The sequence below is a fragment of the Phocoena sinus genome, chromosome 4 (genome assembly GCF_008692025.1).
Source record: "Phocoena sinus isolate mPhoSin1 chromosome 4, mPhoSin1.pri, whole genome shotgun sequence".
NCBI classification, from domain to species: domain Eukaryota; kingdom Metazoa; phylum Chordata; class Mammalia; order Artiodactyla; family Phocoenidae; genus Phocoena; species Phocoena sinus.
In genome coordinates, this window is record NC_045766.1 from 89,510,814 (window position 1) to 89,531,042 (window position 20,229).

The 20,229-nt window shown below is 41.8% G+C and overlaps 1 protein-coding gene across 1 annotated transcript in view; it reads left to right on the forward strand.

Moving 5' to 3' along the window:
- Window positions 1–20,229, forward strand: part of MYH15 (myosin heavy chain 15) — a 183,087-nt gene that overhangs the window by 150,359 nt on the left and 12,499 nt on the right. The window contains 7 exon segments of the mRNA XM_032629422.1: window positions 1,675–1,867; window positions 2,100–2,276; window positions 2,279–2,305; window positions 6,032–6,157; window positions 8,616–8,694; window positions 8,697–8,779; window positions 10,558–10,662. Coding sequence (XP_032485313.1) covers window positions 1,675–1,867; window positions 2,100–2,276; window positions 2,279–2,305; window positions 6,032–6,157; window positions 8,616–8,694; window positions 8,697–8,779; window positions 10,558–10,662 — 790 coding nt within the window.

Sequence of the window (20,229 nt, forward strand, 5' to 3'; positions counted from 1 at the left end):
ACCCTAAGGGCCTCGTTTAACTTAATCACCTCTTTAAAGGCCCTGTCTCCAAATTTACTCGCATTCTGAGGTACTGGGGGTTAGGGGCTTCAACATATGAATTTGGCTGGGGGGAAGGGAGGAGGGACAAAATTCAGCCATAACAGTCTCTAGTAACATTACATGCTGGCATTCCTGTAGGATTCTGATCTGGGAGCAGAACAAAAGCCCAGGACCTAAGGATAGGCAGGAGAGGCTGGCCACAGCATGTGGGAGCCAGGACATGGCGCTGGCAAAGGAGAGGTGCTGATTCTGGAACCAGAAAGAGTTCTTTCCTGTACATTTGCATAACTACTTCTGAAATCTCCGCCCCATCCATGGGGTGAGGGTGGTCACAAAAAGAGGCACCTCCACCTGTCACCCAACGGGAAACTCTGACCACACTCTTACTCCTCTGTAGGCTGTGTGACTCGCTGCTGGCCTCAGAGATCGGAATACAGGCTCAAAGACAACTCAGTGTGGAACCTAATTCTGACTCAAGATGAATACGTGTCTGCTATTTGTGTGCTGATGGGCTCTATGAGTATGTCTTGTCTTATCTGCCCAGTACTAGGCCCTGTTTCATAGGGTGAGCTTAACAGGGCCTGTGTTATAACAATTACACTGTCCTGACTCACAACCACCAAATCTTGATGGCTTAAAACCATCAAAGCTTATTTTTGCTTTGTGTCAGAGTCCAATGTGGGATAGGATGGAGAGTGGGCCACTATCCCAAGTCACTCAAGAGCCCAGGTTCCTTCCATCTTCTGATGCCAGATCATCCATATGTGGCCACCAAGTTTGCTCTAGATGGGGAAGAGAGAGCGCAGGATCACACAAGTAAAAGGCTGTATGTGTGAGGCTTGGAAACACTTCTGCCCATAGTCCATTGGTCAGCATTCAGTCACATGGTCCCAGACTTACTGCAAGAGTGCTAGGAAATGATTGCCTTGGGTTCCCCACAGTTTTTCATTGTCTCTCTGAAAACACATCTATTGTGTAAGCTTCTGTCACTTTGCAAAAATGATTTCAGCATGGACCTTTCATTGTTATAAAGGCATATTGAAGTAATTCAATATCACACAGCAGTTGGTTTTCTCAGCCTATCCTTGGTTGTACTCCCAAACTCCTGGAGAAAGATAACCATGCTATTCTAGGGGAATTTGGTGTCACAGGCTGTTAGAGCAGGATTGCTGGCGATCAGGACTTATTCCAACCTGGGTGGCTCTTTTCTTGCTGTGTTCAGACATGTTTCACTGTCGAAAGTATTTAAATATTATGCCTGTCTGAAAGTGCATCCTTCCTTCACCCTTAGCCACTCTAGGGAATCTAGACCGTCCTGGAGGGGGTCTTAGATAAGGCGAAGACTGCCCCAGAGGAACCTCAAAAAGATTCTGGTGCTTTTCTTGATTTTTCCGGGAAGTTGGTCTGGAAATGATGGACATTAGTCTGTTATGATGGACAAATGCTCACTGACCTAACCCTTCCATCTCCATGGTTTCCAAATGAAGATTCTTTAGACTCATTTTGTTAATTACACAGAATTTTTCTTGAATTTTAATTTTTTCTGATTCCTAAACAGTTGTGTGTACAAAGCAGGTAACCTTTCTTAATTTGGGTGTATGATTTTTCCCCTGAATGTTATTCTAAAATTAGGAGGAAGCAGCAGTGTGCTATTGACTCCCTGCAGTCGAGTCTAGATTCTGAAGTTCAGAGCAGAATTGAGGCCACTGGGCTGAAGAGGAGCATGGAAGGGGACCTCGCTGAGACGGAACTCCAGCTCAGCCGTGTCAACCGCCAGGTGTCAGAGGCAACCAAATCCCTGGGCCAGCTTCAGATCCAGATCAAGGTATTTTCAATTGCAATGCAGGGGTGAGGCAGGGATGTCTCTGCTTATGGGAGCAAACCAAGTGGCAGGTTGTGTTGAGCAATAAACGTGAGGACAACAAACCTAATCCTTTGGGAGAGCAGGAAGATGCTTACGTTGAATCGCTGGGGCTTGTTCAGAGCACGCATGCGTGAGCGCAGGTCCCGCTGAACTGCCAGGGGTCCGCGTACCCCGTGCGTGTTTTCTCTCACAGGACCTTCGGGCGCAGCTGGAGGACAGCACACGCCTGAACAGTGAGCTGAAGCAGCAGATGGCGGTGGCCGAGCTGCGCAACGCTCTTCTCCAGGCTGAACGCGAGGAGCTGAGGGCCTCGCATGAGCAGACAGAATGCGGGTGCAGGCTGGCGGAGGAAGAGCTCCTGAAAGCCACAGGAAAAAAATCAATCTTTTCCACACCCAGGTGGGGCCCGTAAACTCGCCATTAGCCATGTCAGCTGGTGGGAAGCAATGGATCCACACTGGTTGGCCTAGGACGGTACACGGTTGCCACGTGGAGCCTTGCAGGTGGCCGGTGAGGCAGGGAGAGCCTTTGGTAGCAGAGTGGCGGTCTCATCCTTCATTCATCCCCAGATGCACTGGTTCCCTAGGGCTGCAGCAGCCAAGTTCCCAAACTGATTACAGAAATGTAATCTCTCACAGTTCTAAAGGCTAGAAGTCCGAAATCACGGCATTGGCAGGGTCGTGCACCCTCTGAATCTTGCAAGGAGTCCTTCCTTGCATTTTCCCAGCTTCTGGTGGTTTGTTGGCAATCATTGGTGTTCCGTAGCTTATAGATACGTCACTCCAATTCACCTCCTTCACATGGCATTTTCTCTGTGTCTTAACATCATCTTCCTTCTGTATCTGTCATTGTCCAAATTTCCAAATTTTTATGAGGACATCAGTCATATTAGATTTGGACCCACTCTAATGTCGTCATTTTAACTTGACTACCTCTCTAAAGACCCTATTTCCAAGTAAGGTCACATTCTGAGGATTGGAGGTTAGGACTTCAACATATGTTTTTTGGGGGAGGGACACAATTTGAACCAAAACACTAAGCCCTGCCAGAAGAATGAACTGTCAGGGTACTCATAGCTAGGATGCTGGGGAGAGAGAGAGGAACATTCGCTAGTGTTCCAGAATCATTTGCCTGCTTCTCCTCTTCCTGCTAAGCCATGTATTCCCCGAGCATCCCAGGATTCGAAATAAATGCTCCTGCTTCAGAGCCAGGAGATTTCAAACAATTCTGAGTGGCTGCTGACAGATATGATGAACTGTCAGGACTCTGGCTTCTCATGGAAGGTTATGTAAGTTACACAAAGCAAGAATTCTTAAATCGTTGCCATTCTCATGGAATCAGGAGAAGCCATAGTGGCTAGGACAAAAACTCGATAAACATTTTTAGGGCACCCACCGTAAGCTGAACAGGTATGCATGGTATAGACAGATGCAAAATATCTCCATCGTCCTAAAAAGGTGGAGATCTAGGTTAACACACTGCAGTGCACTGCTGGGATTGTAGTGATAAAGCAAGCACACCCCTACAGAAAGTCTTCCCTGACGATCCTAGACTTAGGTAGAGGCACAGTACGCTTAATCTGAGTCATGAAGGACATGGAAGAAGTCAGCCAAGTAGAGAGAAAAGTCAAGGGCAGAGGCACGGGGAAAAGAGGGAATTTAGGATGTTAAGGAAAATTGATATACTTACTATAGCATACGGTAGAGGGTAGGAGAGATCAGCAGAATTGATGCTAAGGGAGAGGCATGTAGAGCCAGGTCACCAGGGATCTTGAATTTGAGACTGATGGAGTTTGAATTCTATCATGCAGCTAATGGGGGTCTGCTGAAGAATTGTGAGTAACTGGGAGGGAAGTTATTAGATTTGCATTTTAGGAAGTTTACTCTGGTGATTGTTGTGAAGGATGGATTAATGCAACTAGGGGCAGATGTGCCATGCTCTGGGATATTTAGAAACATCTGTGGGGTCATTTTGGTTGCCATAGAGACTGGGAAGTACCACTGACATTTAGTGGGCAAGGTCCAAAGATACTAATGCTCCCGCAAGATACAGGATAACTCAACATCCCAAAGAATTGCCCCTCCCAGAATGCCAACTGTGACCCCACTGAGAAACACTGGATAAAAGGAAGTATTAATATAAACCAAAGATGTACCTGCTGGAAGGCAGTGCATTTAGTTTGTGCCTACAGTTTGTGCCCATGTGCATGACACGATCCTATTAGGATACCATGTGGTAGAAAACAAACAGGCTCTACGGTATGCATAATTCCCAACAGGCTAACTTACTTCAATATTTTCTTTATCTCTCAAGAAAACTTAACTAAATACAATGAGTGGGAATCTTATAAAGCAGAATATGGAATTTTTAAAAAGTAAATCATTCACTGTCTGTAGTACTTAATATCTATTGGTAACAAATTATTTGCCACGCATGTTATAACTGATGAGATACCAGTGGGTCCCAGTATGATGAAAAACCACTAGCCTAGAGAGAGATAAGGACATCAACCAGAGCAAAAGCAGACATAGAGAGAAGGAGATAGATTTGAAAAAAAAGAAAGAAAATTAGGTAATAGCCCTGATCTCCAGAGCAGAGTTTCTGAAACTTTACGCGTACAAGAGAAACTAACACAAAAATGCACATTCTCAGGCTTCATCCCAGACCCACTGAATCAGAATCTCTGCAGTAGGAGGAATCAAACGAGTTTTCAGGTGATGCTGCCAGTGCAGAAACTACCCTTTGAGCAGCTCTGGCCTAGGTGACGTGTTGCTCACAAAGGACTTCTCCCCCACCTTAGCCATTGGTGGCCCCCTTGCAATTACTGGAACACTGTCAATCTTCTGATTGACATACAATGAGTATTTTCTAGAACCTTCTGCATCCCCAGATTTCTAACCTGGAACAAACATATGAGGCCAAACTTATCCTTGTCTAATTGCGTGTGTCCTTTTTCAAACCTGAGCTGTGACAATCTACATTGCTCTTCTGCACGATACTCCCTCACCCGCTGCTTCCCAAACCGAACCAATCATTCAGCTTGAAAAGACTTTAACCATCAACTCCCTAGCAGATTTGAAATGATTCTAGGTATAAACAAATCACCATTTATATTGTACCTTTCTTTACAAAGAAAGAGTTCCTATGGAGTTATGTGCAGTGAGCATCCCAGCATACTCCAGGAAATACCCTCATCCCTCCAGGCCACACCCATGGCAGTGGGAGGCCTGAGGCACACAGAACCTGGCTCTCCATAAGGACAGAGGAGGCAACCTTGATAAAGATGCTTCACGCCATCAAGGAAGTAGGGTGGAACCTGTGAGGCTGGAATTTCTCTCTTCCTATTTCCAAAGGCTTAATCTTGCCACTGAGAGAGGTACTAGCTAGAGGAAAAGTGAATGAACAGAAGAGAAATTAAAAATAGGAAGGCTGTGCCTTTTAAATACATTCTCTATGCTAAGATTTCACACCCTCAGAAAAACTGTGCTACAAACACAGACCAAAAAGGAGTTTCAGCCTCTAATGTCACAACCCAGGAAGGAAAGGATTAGGGCAGCGTCAGCCAAACACAAATAATCCTCCAGTGTAATGGAGGTTTCTCAGGCCTGGGGGATGAGGCTCATCTGAATTGCTTTGCCCACCCCCTCACTGCAAAATTAATAGAAGCAGAGGTAGATAGTGAGGAAGATGTTCTTCCCCTGGAGCAGCATGCAGGAAACTGAGTTTTCTTCCCTAAACCCCTGCTTTCCACATGTCTGCTTTTGACCCTGACCTCTGCTCTGGGACACTTGCTTCTTCCCCATCAAAGAGCAAAAGGCAGAAAAACATATTCCTCAGCCAGCTGAAAACCAAACACATGTTTGGGGCTTGTAGGTTGTCTGGGTCCATTTCTCGTTTCTGACTCAGGCTGTCATCTCTCCAGTACTAAACCTCTAATGGATGAAATCCCTTGCATTCAAGTCTAACGTGGTCTCCTGGGCCTGGAAGTATGGCTTCATGAGTGTGGCTGAGGAGAGGAAAACACACTTCTGGCCAGAGCCCCTCCCATTGCATGTCCTGAACAGACCAGCTTGCCTTTGCACCAATGATCTCAACTTGCCTAATGAGGATGTTGCTTTTCCTTAGAACACGAGTCTCCTCAGCCAGAAGAAGAAACTGGAGGTTGATGTTGCCAGGATGCAGAAGGAAGCTGAAGAGGCGATGCGAGGGTGTCAAAGTGCAGAAGAGAAGGCCAAGAAGCCACCTACTGAGGTGGGTCCATTGACTGTCTGCTTACTCCTGTCTTTCAGAGTTGATGGGAGCGGTAGCCAAGGGGCAGGTGCTAAGCTGCAGACAAAAAGGATTCCATTGATTCTCCGTATAGCTAGCGGGAAGTTAGCTGACCCCTCTGCCTCTGTCCCCATTTTGAAAAATTAGGCCAGCTGGCTCATCCCTTCCACCCTGTCCACACAGTGAAAAGGAGCAGCTGAATTGCCATAGGCAAAATCTTATGAAAGCAAGAGATTTTTTAAAAAGTTAATCCAGTTTCCACTTTCGAATCAATATATCTAGTGTCTAGAAACAATTCCTCTTGTGTTTCCTTACCCATAGCTATTTTTCCTGGGGTCTGTAATAGCTTCATGATGATCTGCAAAGAATGCTTATTTCACTTATTTTTAAAAAATATTTATTTATTTATTTACTTATTTATTTATTTTTGGCTGCGTTGAATTGAGTCTTCATTGCTGTGCATGGGCTTTCTCTAGTTGCAGCGAGCGGGGGCTGCTCTTCATTGCGGAGCGTGGGCTTCTCGTCGCAGTGGCTTCTCTTGTTGCAGAGCATAGGTTCTAGGCATGCAAGCTTCAGTAGTTGTGGCACACGGGCTGCAGAGTGCAGGCTCAGTTGTTGTGGCGCACGGGCTTAGTTGCTCCACGGCATGTGGGATCTTCCCGGACCAGGGCTTGAACCCATGTCCCCTGCATTGGCAGGTGGATTCTTAACCACTGTGCCACCAGGGAATTCCCTATTTCACTTATTTTTTACATCCCATACTATTGCTTCAGTAACAGAGTCAGGTTGGTGAAGAAAGGCTTCAGGATTGGTGTACCTTCCTTATCTGCAAGTTTAAAATTGTTGATAGTGGTGCTTTTCCTGAATGAGACTAAGCTCAGGGTTGGCTGCCTTGACTGTACCTTTGTGGGAGCTGGAGAAAGACACCTGCTGGACCCCCACTGTGGGTAGATGCAGACTTCTCTCAAAAGGCATGGCAAGCAGAAGGCAATACTCAGCAAAAAAAAAAAAAAAAAAATGTCATGGAGGAGGGAGGTGAGGAGAAGTCTGTGTGTGAAGAACCCAGCCTTGCAAGTGCCAGTGCTTGCTGAGCAAAGCTTGGGCTTGACTTCAGCCTCCACCCACTCCATCCCCATCAGGTGGTCTGTGTAGTCCATCAGACACACAAACACACGCAGCAGCCCTGACCTTGCCCTGTGGATGAAAACTGATGCTCTCGCTAAAAAGTGTATGGGAATCGAGGAGACAAGATATTCAATTCGATTTTACATTAGTCATTTTAAAATTCAAGAGGAGGGAAAAGCTTACTGAGTTATTTAGCATTTGGGGAACTAAACAAAACCTTTGCACCAAATCCTAGCTACCAGATCACTATAGAATCCAAAAGAATGGGGAAGCGTGCCTAGCACTCAGTCATTTTGTATCAAAGCAGACGCTTTCTGATGGAAAAGAGGTGTGTGAAAGCTTAAAAGCGTTTGGCCAAGGAAAAAATAATATGCTTAACATTCACGAAAATCCACATAGATAGAAAGGAATTAAAAGAGCTTTTACTCCTGATTGGTAGGTATATGCAGTCACACGTTAGGAAGACTCTATCTGCATAACCTCACCTTTATAAGATTTCCTTGGCAATGTTGAGAAATGAACTCACTACCTCTTTCCTCGCTTTAATCCTCCAATAGTTCAGCTGTGAGTTCCAGCCCCACATAGCAGAACCCAGTTACCTCCGTCATTCATCCTTTGCCCCCACCATCTACACAGACGTCTCACACTTAAATTATACAGATGGTTGGTAACCTGATAGACAGAGAAACTTTGTCTGGGAGGGCAGTGTTCTTACATTGAAGGCACTGAGAGAGTCATGAAACAGTTCTTAACAATTGCAGCAAGACACCAAGCCCTTAGTATACATAGCCAAAGCCAAGAGTGGGCTTCACAAGAATTAACCCTCCTTGTGCCAGATTATTGGCACTGAGAGCCTCAGTTGCTACCAAATTCCTGGAGCCTAAATTTGTTTGCAGTTGCGAATCACAGAATTATAGAAGTAAGACGTGAAAAAGGTTCTCATAGGCACTCCACATGTTTCCTAGTGCATGATGTTACAGGATGCGTCCTGGTGCTTTACTCAGTTAAAAGCTGTACCTTCAGTTGGTCATCTTTCTTTCAATACAGGTGCTGTATAATAATATTCACATGGTGTTTCATCTCTGGTCTGTTTCCACCACCCCTCACCCTAATCTCCAGTAGCTGCTGCTATCGTGATTGCCTTCTGGTTAACAAACTCGAGGGCCACAGAGGTTAGGGAGAGCGTGGTGGGAAGAGATTAAGTACACAGAGGCAAGGCATGGCACCTAGTCACATCAGGAACAGAAGACTGGGGGTAGAAATGTTAAGCTTGATTGGCTGCTGGACTGTCTCAGTCCCTTTCCTTCTTTTCTAGGTAGCAAACATGTCAGAACTGAAGAAGGAGCAAGATGCCAATGCCCGCTTGGGGAGGATGAGAGAGGACATGGAGCAGACAGAGACTTACAGGAAAGGCTGGATGACGCTGAGCAGGCTGCCGTGATAGGGAATAGAAAGCAAAGCCAGAAACTCGAATCCAGGGTAGGAGTTCGCCTGCATAATCATGGGGTCTTGACAACTCCCAATTCGAAGCCTCATTGTCCCGTAATATCACACCAGATAGTCCCTGCCTCCCTCCTCACTTTTGCTTGTAACATGTTCAGATCTTTGACAGTGTTGGGAGAGCTCAGTATATTCTTTCATTCTTTTTGACTTTGGGCCACTAAATAGGACTTTTCTTGGACTGGGTGCAATCCGCCATCCTGCTAAGTGACAGTGCGGTACCTCCCGCTCACCTGCGCCAGCTCTAGGGCTCCCCACAGCCAGGGAGACCAATTGTTTCCAAACACACCCTCGCAGTCTTGCTTCTGTGCCTTTGCTCCTGTTATTTCCTCTGTGGAGAATGCCCGTCTCCTAACAGCCAGAGAAAGGGGAGGGAAATAACTAAATCAAGGATCAAAAAAGACTTAGTGAAAATATAGTAAGGCCTGACAGAAATGATGTAGTACCTGCCTTTAGGGAGCTCAAAAATAAATAGGAAGACCTAGCTTGAAAATAGGATTTTTAAAATTATTGAATCAATTTCAGTGACACCGTATAGGTCATGTGACAAATGCTGTAAGGATGGAAAGAATATTTGACTGGGATTTCATGGTTCAGAAGGGCCCCTGAAAAATAAAGTATTGCCGTTGCATATTTATGGTATATCTGTATAATGGAATACCAATGCACATTTATGGTACATCCATATAATCACACTGATTAGGAGCGAGGAAGAGCTCTGTAATGTCCTGGAGATCATGGCTAGTGGTATAATGATGATAAAAGGTACAGGCGATGTTGAGGGTATACAAACTTCTGTGCAAGCAAGAGGGGAAATATGAAGACATGTACACATTTGCTTGTATTTTCAAAAAGAATTGGTGACAGAATAAAACAAGGACTAATAAAAACAATTACTCATAGGAGGAGAACACAGAGGTAAAAGCTAGACCTTCTGAATGCAACTTGCATAGTTGGTGTGATTGCAAAATCATATGAAACACACCCTCCCCCTTCAACCCCCTAACCCGTGTGCTGCTTTATTTCTCTCCATACCACTTATCACCATGTAACATAGTCTGTATTTTACTTTGTTTCATTTGTGTGTTTCCCTTCCTTAGAATGGATGCTTATAGAGGGGAGAGATTTTTGTCTGTTTTGTTCCCTGCTGTATCCCTGGCCCTGATGTCTGGTGCATAGTAGGCAACAAATATTTGTTGAATGAATATTATGTTAACCTTGGTTGTATAACTGAAGGGCTGTAGGCCAGCTGTTCATCTGCACTACAGCTCTCCCACAAGGCAGGGCTATGGGGCTGTGGGTGACATATGTGTGACAAAAACTCAGAGTCTGATTTCTTTAGAGAGTCAGAGCTTAACATGGAGAAAGTAGCTTAAGATGAGGCAGTACATTGGCTGAATTCTTAAAGAGTGTTGTATATAGCTTATTCTCTCTATAAACGCTACGTACACTCGTAATACACACGTGTGTGTAATTTTGTAATCCAAGAGGGGAAGTTTATCACCTCTGCATGGATTAGCCTTTCACATCCTTGAGTCTAAACAGCCCTTTTATGAGCTCACATAGTTCAGCCAGCTCACTTTTGGCAAGGCGGTTTTCCCAGAGAGTTTGCCCTGTTTCACCACGGCCAGAATGAGAGTGCACCCATCTTCCCTGATGGTGGCACTATTTCAAATGATCGTGCCGACAGGCAAATGCAATGCCCGCCTGGCTTGCTGGCTGCCCGCCTGTAATCTGAGACCGTGGTTTGCTTGCAGGTCCGTGAACTGGTTGGTGAACTGGAAAGCGAAGTCCGACGCATCGCGGAGGCCCAGTGGGGAGCCCGCAGGTTTGAGCGATGCATCAGAGAGCTGACCCACCAGGTACTCCAGAAAGCCACTCCCTGTTCCCCTGGCTGCACTCTACCCTGGGCTCCTTCAAGTCTGAAACGACCCCCTAGGTCTCCTGTAGTTCGCTCTCCATCTTTGGTCTCCTTCAGCGGGAGACATCAACCTGCCCTTCCAGGGCTCCTGTGCTGTTATTGGTTTGGGGTAGTCCCTTTTCAGAGCTCTCAGGAAGCAAAATGTGAGCAGCAAGTTGCAATTAGAAGGGAAAAGCTATTTATACTCTCCTTGTTTTTTTCACACATAATGTCTGCAAGCACTTTCAGAAAGACGTCTTCCTGTGAGAGGCTGAGTGAGAACAATGTGTAAATGAAGTGACTGGCAGAGACGGGGAAGGGGGCGGGGGGGGGGGGGTGACTCAGCCAGCAGGTTGCATGGGACGCTAGCTTAATTGGAGCAGGGGACATTTCCACTCTTGTTTTCTGGCCGCATGAACACTCCAGGCCACCGAGGACTCTATCTGGTGCTGGTGCCAGGTGGAAACACAGCAAATGCTGAGAGGCCCCTGCAGCTTTCTGACTGTTTCCCTGTAGACTAGCCTTGGTCTAAGCAAATAACTGAAAAGAGGTGGGCAGACTTCTTAGAGTAATGTATTGTAACTAATGTATTGCCAAAATAACAACGTACTCCTTCACTCGTGTTTTCATATCCTAGCCTTTCTTCCCTTTTCTTCAAATGGAGAAGACCAGAGATTCCACGGTAGCAGAGGCACAGTCTCGCTCACCACTCTGGGCCCAGCACCTTCCTAGCACAGAGTAAGTGCACGTGTTGCAGTTGTTAAACACAGATGCCAAAGGTCACTTTCTAGCCCTCTCCGCTGCACAGTACAGCTTGTTCCAATGAAAAGGCAAACCCGTCCTAGGCGCCTGCTTTACAGCAACTTGGACAGCACTCGCGCAAGATCTGCTGGTCCTGATGCTGGTCCCTGAGGTTGAGTTGGTGTCAAAGACATCAAAGTCTTCCTTCCTTGCAGTAGGAAGGATAGTGTTGATAAGAAAGCAGAACGCTTCAGAAGCATCATCTCAGGCTAATTAAGATGAAATGAAATGAGCTATTTGCACAGTTCTTCTTTGCTGAATAAGTGGTTCTTTTCTAAGGCGGGTCAGTCTGACACTGGGGAATGTGCCCATGGAATGTGTGGCTGAGGAAGTAAACACCTGGGGAACGTGAAAGGTGTGCTATTCTACTCTTTTTTTGAGCAAGGATAAAACACGAGGAAGCAAAATGCTGCTTGTTAATTATGTCTGGCTTTTTCTTTCTATTTTCCTATGGATTATTCTTACAGTTTTCTTCTGTAAACAGGTTCATCATACAACAATGTACCAAAGGTATACTTTCTTTGGTTTCTGTTGTCCCAAAGAATACAATCTTATTCTATTGTATTTTTATCTTTGTTTCTTGGTAGCAATAATCTTAGTGTTTCCCTTGTACTAGAATGGTGGTGTATTTCTTGATTTCTTCCAAGTGTCTGCCCAATGTTTAGAGTATATCTATTCAATTATGCAGTGATTTTCTGCCATCAAGTCAGATAATACCTATTGAGTACCTTTTTATGCAAGATAACAGGCTAGAACCTGTCAGTTTAAAGAGACATTAGAGAGCTCTCCACGTTCTTTGATATCAATGCCTGGTTTTGAAATGTTCAAGGTAGATGTCGAGTCAACTCAATCTGTTCTCCTTTAACATCAAAATAACCATCAGGACTATGAGGCAGGGTGTTTAGTGACAGTACATTGTAGATGCCATTGTGAAATGTCATTTTGAAAGGGACATAAATACGGTTTTCCTTTCCTAGGAAAAATCATCCAGGAAGATCATACTGTATTGGAAAAGGGAATCAAGTGTCACCCCATCCACAACAGTTCTATGGCCAGTCCCCACTGAGCATTTATCTTCCCCAATATGTCCCTCTAGCATCTGGAAATTCATCCTATTTTCCTCTCCCCAGTGTCTAAAAAGGTATGCTATAAAGCAGGACATAGGATTAGGAACCTGTGCTCGTTATAGAAGGTAAAGACAGTTTTCCTCCCCTCCTCCCACCTTTCCATCCACCTGCTCCATGTTACCTTTGTCTGCTTCCTATATTCAGGGATCTGTGTGTAGATGTTATTTAATCCTTACCAATCTAAATATGGATATAGTATCTTCATTTCTAGGGATAAGAAAAAAAAATTTAGTTTTGGGTGTGTTCTCCAGGAACCAGATGCCAAGATGGGGCTAAAGTACAAGAGATTTATTGGAGGTAACACCTGGGAAAGATAAAGGGGAGAGCAAGCAGGCTGAGGCAGAGGAAGCTTTCAGAGCACCTTGCGAGTCTGACACCTGTGAAAGGAAAGGGTGAAGGAAGGAGGATGGGATAAAAGGAGCCTCCGGTTGCAGTGCAGCTCTGGGCAAGTCTCCAGCACATAGATTGCTGTAAGAAGTCCGATGCTGGGCAAAAATGCCAGCTCCTGGTAACTTGGCTGTGCCCCACTATCGGCTGGGGCTGCTTGGGGAGTGTGTGATCTCAGTATAAATGCTACAGCAGATCCCAAAGGCACTGCAGTTGGAGGGTTTCAGGTACCTGCACTCCTCACAGCTGAGTGGCAGGTTGTTTTCTTGAAGGGAAATCTGAGCCCTGCACAACTATGGCAACCACAGTTACTTAATGCCTTGGAGGGAGCTGAGATGTGAACCTAAACCTAACAGAGGCTTTGCCTCCCCACGTGGGGGGAACGTTAATATCAGCAGCCACCTAGCCTTTTTCAGTTTTCTTCTGTGTGGCCTCCTTTACCACACTATAAATTTACTCACCTGAATAAATTGGTTTTAAGCAGTTAAACCTCTATTGGGTTTGGAATTCCCTATGACCACATAATTCTATGAGTCTTCAAGTTTCTTAAACCTGAGAGGTAGAGAGCTAGGCAGATTAAAACAAAGAGGGATTTTATTTATAAAGTAGATATCTCATTTCCCCAGTCAGGTTATTTCTTATATATTGGCCCCTGCCTTAGGAAGTTTAACATTAGTAATTAATTATCTACTATCAGATTGTACTTTAAGGTGGGAGTGGGGGAGGAGTGCTCTAGGCAACACAAAGAGTTGGTTAAACCAAACTCTCCTTCCTCCCTCCCTTCCTTCATATATATATATATATATATACATATATATATATACATATATAACAGATAACATTGTACCACTTTGGGGTGTACAACTTAATGATTTGATATATGTTTACATTGCAATACGATTATTACAACAAGTTTAGTTAACATCCATCACCCCACATAGTTGCAAATTTTTTTTTCTTGTGATGAGAACTCTTAAGATCTACTCTCTTAGCAACTTTAAAATATACAATACAGCATTGTTAACTATAGTCACCATGCTCTATATTACATTCCCAGGACTTATTCATCCTATAACTAGAAGTTTGTACCTTTTGACCACAATCACCCATTTCCCCCACCCCCAATCACCCCCCTGGCAGCCTCTAATCCGTTCTCATATTTATGTGAGTTCAGTTTTTTAGATTCCACATATAGATGAGATAATATATTGTCTTTCTCTGACTGATTTATTTCACCTATTATAATGCCCTCAAGATCCATCCATGTTGTCACAAATGTCAGGATTTCTGTCTTTTTTATGGCTAAGTAATATTCCTGTGTGTGTGTGTGTGTACACACACACCACATCTTCTTTTTCTGTTCATCTGTTGATGGATACTTAGATTGCTTCCATATTTTGGCTACTGTAAATACTGTTGCCATGAACATGGGGGTGAAGGTATCTTTTTTGAGATAGTGATTTCATTTCCTGCAGATAAATACCTACAAGAGGAATTGCTGGATCATATGGTAGTTCTATTTTTACTTTTTTGAGGAAACTCCATACTACTTTTCATAGTGGCTACACCAATTTGCATTCCTACCAAGAGTGTACAAGGACTCCTTTTCTTCACATTCTCACCAACACTTGTTATTTCTTATTTTCTTGGTGATAGCCATTCTAACTAGTGTGAGATGATATCTCATTGTGGTCTTGATTTGCATTTCCCTGATGATTAGTGATGTTGAGTACCTTTTGATGTACCTGTTGGCCATTTGTATGTTTTTTTTGGAAAATTGTCTATTCAGATCATCTATCCATTTTTAATCAGGTTTTTAATTTTTTTGATATTCAGTTGTATAATTTCTTTATTTTTTTAGATATTAACCTCTTCTCAGATAAATGATGTGAAAATATTTTCTCCCATTCCACAGGTTGTCTTTTCATTTTGTTGATAGTTTCCTTTGCTGTATAGAAGTTTTAAAGTTTGATGTAGTCCCACTTGTTTATTTTTGCTTCTATTGCTTTTGCTTTTGGCATCAAATAAAAAAAAAAAATCCTTGTCAAGACCAATGTCATGGAGCTTACCCCTGTGTTGTCTTCTAGGAGTCTTAGGATTCCAGGTCTTAGATTCAAATTTGTATCCATTTTGAGTTCATTTTTATGTATGGTGTAAGATAACGGTCAAATTTCATTCTTTAGAATATGGCTGTCCAATTTTCCCAACACTGTTTATTGAAGAGGTGGCTGTCTTTTCCCCATTATATATTCCTGACTCATTTGTCATAAATTGGCCATTTATATATGAATATTTCTGGGCTCTCTATTCTGTTCAGTTGATCTACATGTCTGTTTTTATTCCAATACCATACTGTTTCAATTACTATACCTTCGTAATATGTTTGAAATTGAAATCAGGGAGCATGATGCCTTCAGCTTTGTCCTTCTTTCCCAAGGTTGCTTTGGCTATTCGGGGTCTTTTGTGGTTCCATTCTATTTCTGTGAAAGGTGCCATTGTAATTATGGTAGTGATTGCATTGACTTTGTAGATTGCTTTGGGTAGTATGGATATTCTAACATTAATTCTTCCAATCCATAAGCACAGAATATCTTTCCACTTATTTGTGTCTTCTTCACTTTCTTTCATTAATGTCTTAGAGTTTTCAGTGTGCAAATCTTTCACTCCTCTTGGTTAAATTTATTCCTAAGTATTTTATTCTTTTGTTGCAATTATAAATGGTATTGTTTTCTTAATTTCTCTTTGTGATAGTTCATATTAGCGTACAGAAACATAACTGATTTTTGTATAATGATTTTGTATCCTGCAAATTTACTGAATCCTTTTATTAGTTCTAACAGTTTTATTGAAGTCTTTAGGGTTTTCTATATAAAATATCATGTCATCTGTAAATAGAGAGACTTTTACTTCTGCCTTTCCAATGTGGATGCCTTTTATCTCTTTTTCTTGCCCAATTGCTCTGACTGGGACTTCCAGTACTATGTTGAATAAAAGCGGCAAGAATGGACATCCCTGTATTGTTCCTGATCTGAGAGGGAAAGCTTTCAGTTTTTCTTCACTGAGTATTATGACAGGTTTGGGTTTGTCATATATGACCTTTACTATGCTGAGGTATTTTCCCTCTATATCTACTATGTTTAGAGGTTTTATCATAAATGAATGTTAAATTTTGTCAGATATCTTTTGCTGACATTTTTGAGATGATCATATGATTTTTACCCTTCATTTTGTTAATGTGGTGTATCACATTTATTGATTTGCAGATGTTGAACCATCCTTGCATCACTGGAACAAACCCTACTTGATCATGGTGTATGATTCTTTTAATGTATTGTTGAATTCAGTTTGCTAATATTTTTTGAGGATTTTTGCATCTATATGCATCAGGGATATTGGCCTATAGTTTTCTTTTTTCGTGATATCCTCTTCCAGTTTTGGTATCAGGGTAATCCTGACCTCAGAAAATGAGTTTGGAAGTGTTCCCTACTCTTCTATTTTTTGGTATAGTTTAGAAAAGATTGGTATTCTTCTTTAAATGTTTGGTAGAATTCACCAGTGAAGCTGTCTGGACCTGGACTTTTTATGTTGGGAGGTTTTTGATTACTGATTTTATGACCTAACTAGCAATTGGTCTGTTCAGATTTTCAATTTCTTCACGATTCAGTCATGGTAGGTTGTCTGTTGTAGAATTTATCCATTTCTTCTAGGTTGTCCAAACTGTTGGTACATAATTGTTACTAGTAGTCTCTTATGATCCTTTGTATTTCTATGGTATCAGTTATAACATCTCCTCTTTCATGTCTGATTTTATTTGAGTCCTCTCTCTTTTTTTCTTGGTGAGTCTAGTTAAGGGCTTGTCAATTTTGCTTATCTTAAAAAACAGCTCTTAGCGTCCTTGATCTTTTCTACTCTTTGTTTTTAGTCTCTGTTTATTTCCACCTTGATTTTTCTTACTTCCTTCCTTCTATTAACTTTGGGCTTCATTTGCTCTTCTTTTTCTAGTTCCTTGAGGTGTAAAATTAGGTTGTTTATTTGAGGTTTTTCTTGTTTCCAAAATGTAGGCAATGGGACTTCCCTGGCAGTCCAGTGGTTAAGATTCCATGCTTCCCAGCTCAATATCAAAAAAACAAACAATCCAATCCAAAAATGGGCAGAAGACCTAAATAGACATTTCTCCAAAGAAGATATACAGATTGCCAACAAACACATGAAAGAATGCTCAACATCATTAATCATTAGAGAAATGCAAATCAAAACTACAATGAGATATCATCGCACACTGGTCAGAATGGCCATCATCAAAAAATCTAGAAACAATAAATGCTGGAGGGGGTGTGGTGAAAAAGGAATCCTCTTGCACTGTTGGTGAGAATGTAAATTGATACAGCCACTATGGAGAACAGTATGGAGGTTCCTTAAAAAGCTACAAATAGAACTACCATACGACCCAGCAAACCCACTACTGGGCATGTACCCTGAGAAAACCGTAATTCAAAAAGAGTCATGTACCACAATGTTCATTGCAGCTCAATAGCCAGGACATGGAAGCAACCTAAGTGTCTATCGACAGATGAATGGATAAAGAAGATGTGGCACATATATACAATGGAATATTATTCAGCCATAAAAAGAAACGAAATTGAGTTATTTGTAGTGAGGTGGATGGATCTAGAGTCTGTCATACAGAGTGAAGTAAGTCAGAAAGGGAAAAACAAATACCATATGCTAACACATACATATGGAATCTAAGAAAAAAAATGGTCATGAAGAACCTAGGGGCAAGATGGGAATAAAGACGCAGACCTACTAGAGAATGGATTTGCGGATATGGGGAGGGGGAAGGGGAAGCTGGGACAAAGCGAGAGAGTGGCATGGACATATATACACTACCAAATGTAAAACAGATAACTAGTGGGAAGCAGCCGCATAGCATAGGGAGATCAGCTCAGTGCTTTGTGACCACCTAGAAGGGTGGGATAGGGAGGGTGAGAGGGAGGGAGATGCAAGAGGGAAGAGATATGGGGATATATGTATATGTATAACTGATACACTTTGTTATGAAGGAGAAACTAACACACCATTGTAAAGCAATTATACTCCTATGAAGATGTTAAAAAATTAAAAAAAAAAAAAAAAGATTCCATGCTTCCACTGCAGGGGGCATAGGTTCGATCCCCAGTCAGGGAACTAAGGTCTTGTATGCCATGTGGCACAGCCTAAATAAATAAAGGCATTTATCAGTATGAACTTCCCTCTTAGAACTGCTTTTGCTGAGTCTCATAAGTTTTCATATGTTGTATTTTCATTTTCATTTGTCTCAAGGTATTTTTTATTTCTCTTTTGATTTCTTCTTTGACCCATTGGTTGTTCAGTAGCATGTTGTTTAATCTCCATATATTTGTAAATTATTATTTTTTTCTTGTAATTGGTTTCTAGTTTTATACATTGTGGTCAGAAAAGATACTCAGCATGATTTCAATCCTCTTAAATTTATTAAGAGTTTTTTTGTGGCCTAACATATCATGTATCCTGGAGAATGTTTTATGTGTACTTGAGAATAATGTTTATTCTGTTGCTTTTGAATGAAATGTTCTTCATATGTCTAAGTCCATCTGATCTAACATGTCATTTAAGGCCAATGTTTCTTTAATGATTTTCTGTCTGCATGATCTATCTTTCAATGAAAGTGGGGTATTGAAGTCCCTTATGTTAACTGCTGCTTATTTCTTCCTTTAGGCCTGTTAATATTTGTTTTATAGATTTGGATACTCCTATGTTGGTGCATAAATATTTACAAATGTTGTATCATATTGTTAGATTTACCCCTTTATCATTATATAGTGACCCCTTTTGTCTTTTATTAGCCTTTGTCTTAAAGTCTACTTTGTCTGATATAAGTATAACCACCCCACCTTTATTTTGGTTTCATTTGCATGGAGTATCTTTTTCCATCCCTTCACTGTCAGTCTGTGTGAGCCCTTATATCTGAAATGAGTCTTTTGTAGGCAGCAGATAGATAGGTCTTGTTTTTTAATCCACTTGGCCACTCAGTGTGGAGTAGAGAATTTAGTCCATTTACATTTAAAGTAATTACTGATAGGTATGTACTTATTGCCCATTTGTTAATTGTTTTCTGACTGTTTTGTAAGTCCTTTATTCTTTTTGTCTTCTCTTGTTCTCTTCATTTGTGCTTTGATAATTTTCTGTAGTGGTGCGCTAGATTCCTTTATGTTTATCTTTTGTGTATCTACTATAGGGCTTTGCTTTGTGGTTACCATGAGGCTTACATAAAACAACCTGTATTTATAACAGTCTTTCTCAAATTGATAACAGCTTAAGTTTTGTTGCATTCTAAGGTCTACATTTTACTCTCTCCCCACCTATGTTTTTTATTTTTGATGTCATAATTTACATCTTTTTATCTTGTATATTCATTAGCAAGTTTTTGTAGTATAGTTATTTTTACCATTTTTGTCTCTTAATCCTACATAGTAGATTTATAAGTGTTTATCTACCACCATTACAATATTAGATTATTCTGAATTTAACCTATATTTATCTTTATCAGTGAGATTTATACTTTACTATTACACATGAGTGCCCTTCTGTTTCAGCTTGAAGTCCCTTAAACATTTCTTGTACGGCCAGTATAGTGGTGCTGAACTTCAGCTTTTGCTTATCTGGAAAACTGTTTATCTGTCCTTCAATTCTGAAGGACAACTTTGCCATTAGAGAATTCTTAATTGGCAGGTTTTTTCTTTCAGCACTTTGAATATATTGTGCCACTTTCCTCTGGCCTGGAAAGTTTCTGCTGAAAAATCTGATAGTCTTATGGAAGTTTCCTTTGTATGTAACAAGTTGTTTTTCTCTTGCTACTTTTAAGATTCTCTCTTTGTCTTTAACTTTTTACTATTTAATATAGTCTTGATGTGGGTCTCTGTGGGTTCATCTCATTGGGAACTCTAGGCTTCCTGAATCTGGATGTCTGTTTCCCTCCTAGGTTAAGGAAGTTTTCAGCCATTATTTTTTTCAAATCACTTTTATGCTGCTTTCTTTCTCTCTTTCCCTTCTGAGACCCTTATAATGCAAATGCTGGTCCACTTGATGTTATAAGTCCCTTAAGCTGTCTTTACTCATTTTCTTTTCTACTTTAATGGGATGAAGTCCACTGCCCTGTCTTGAAGTTCACTGATCCTTTCTACTGCTTCATCTAG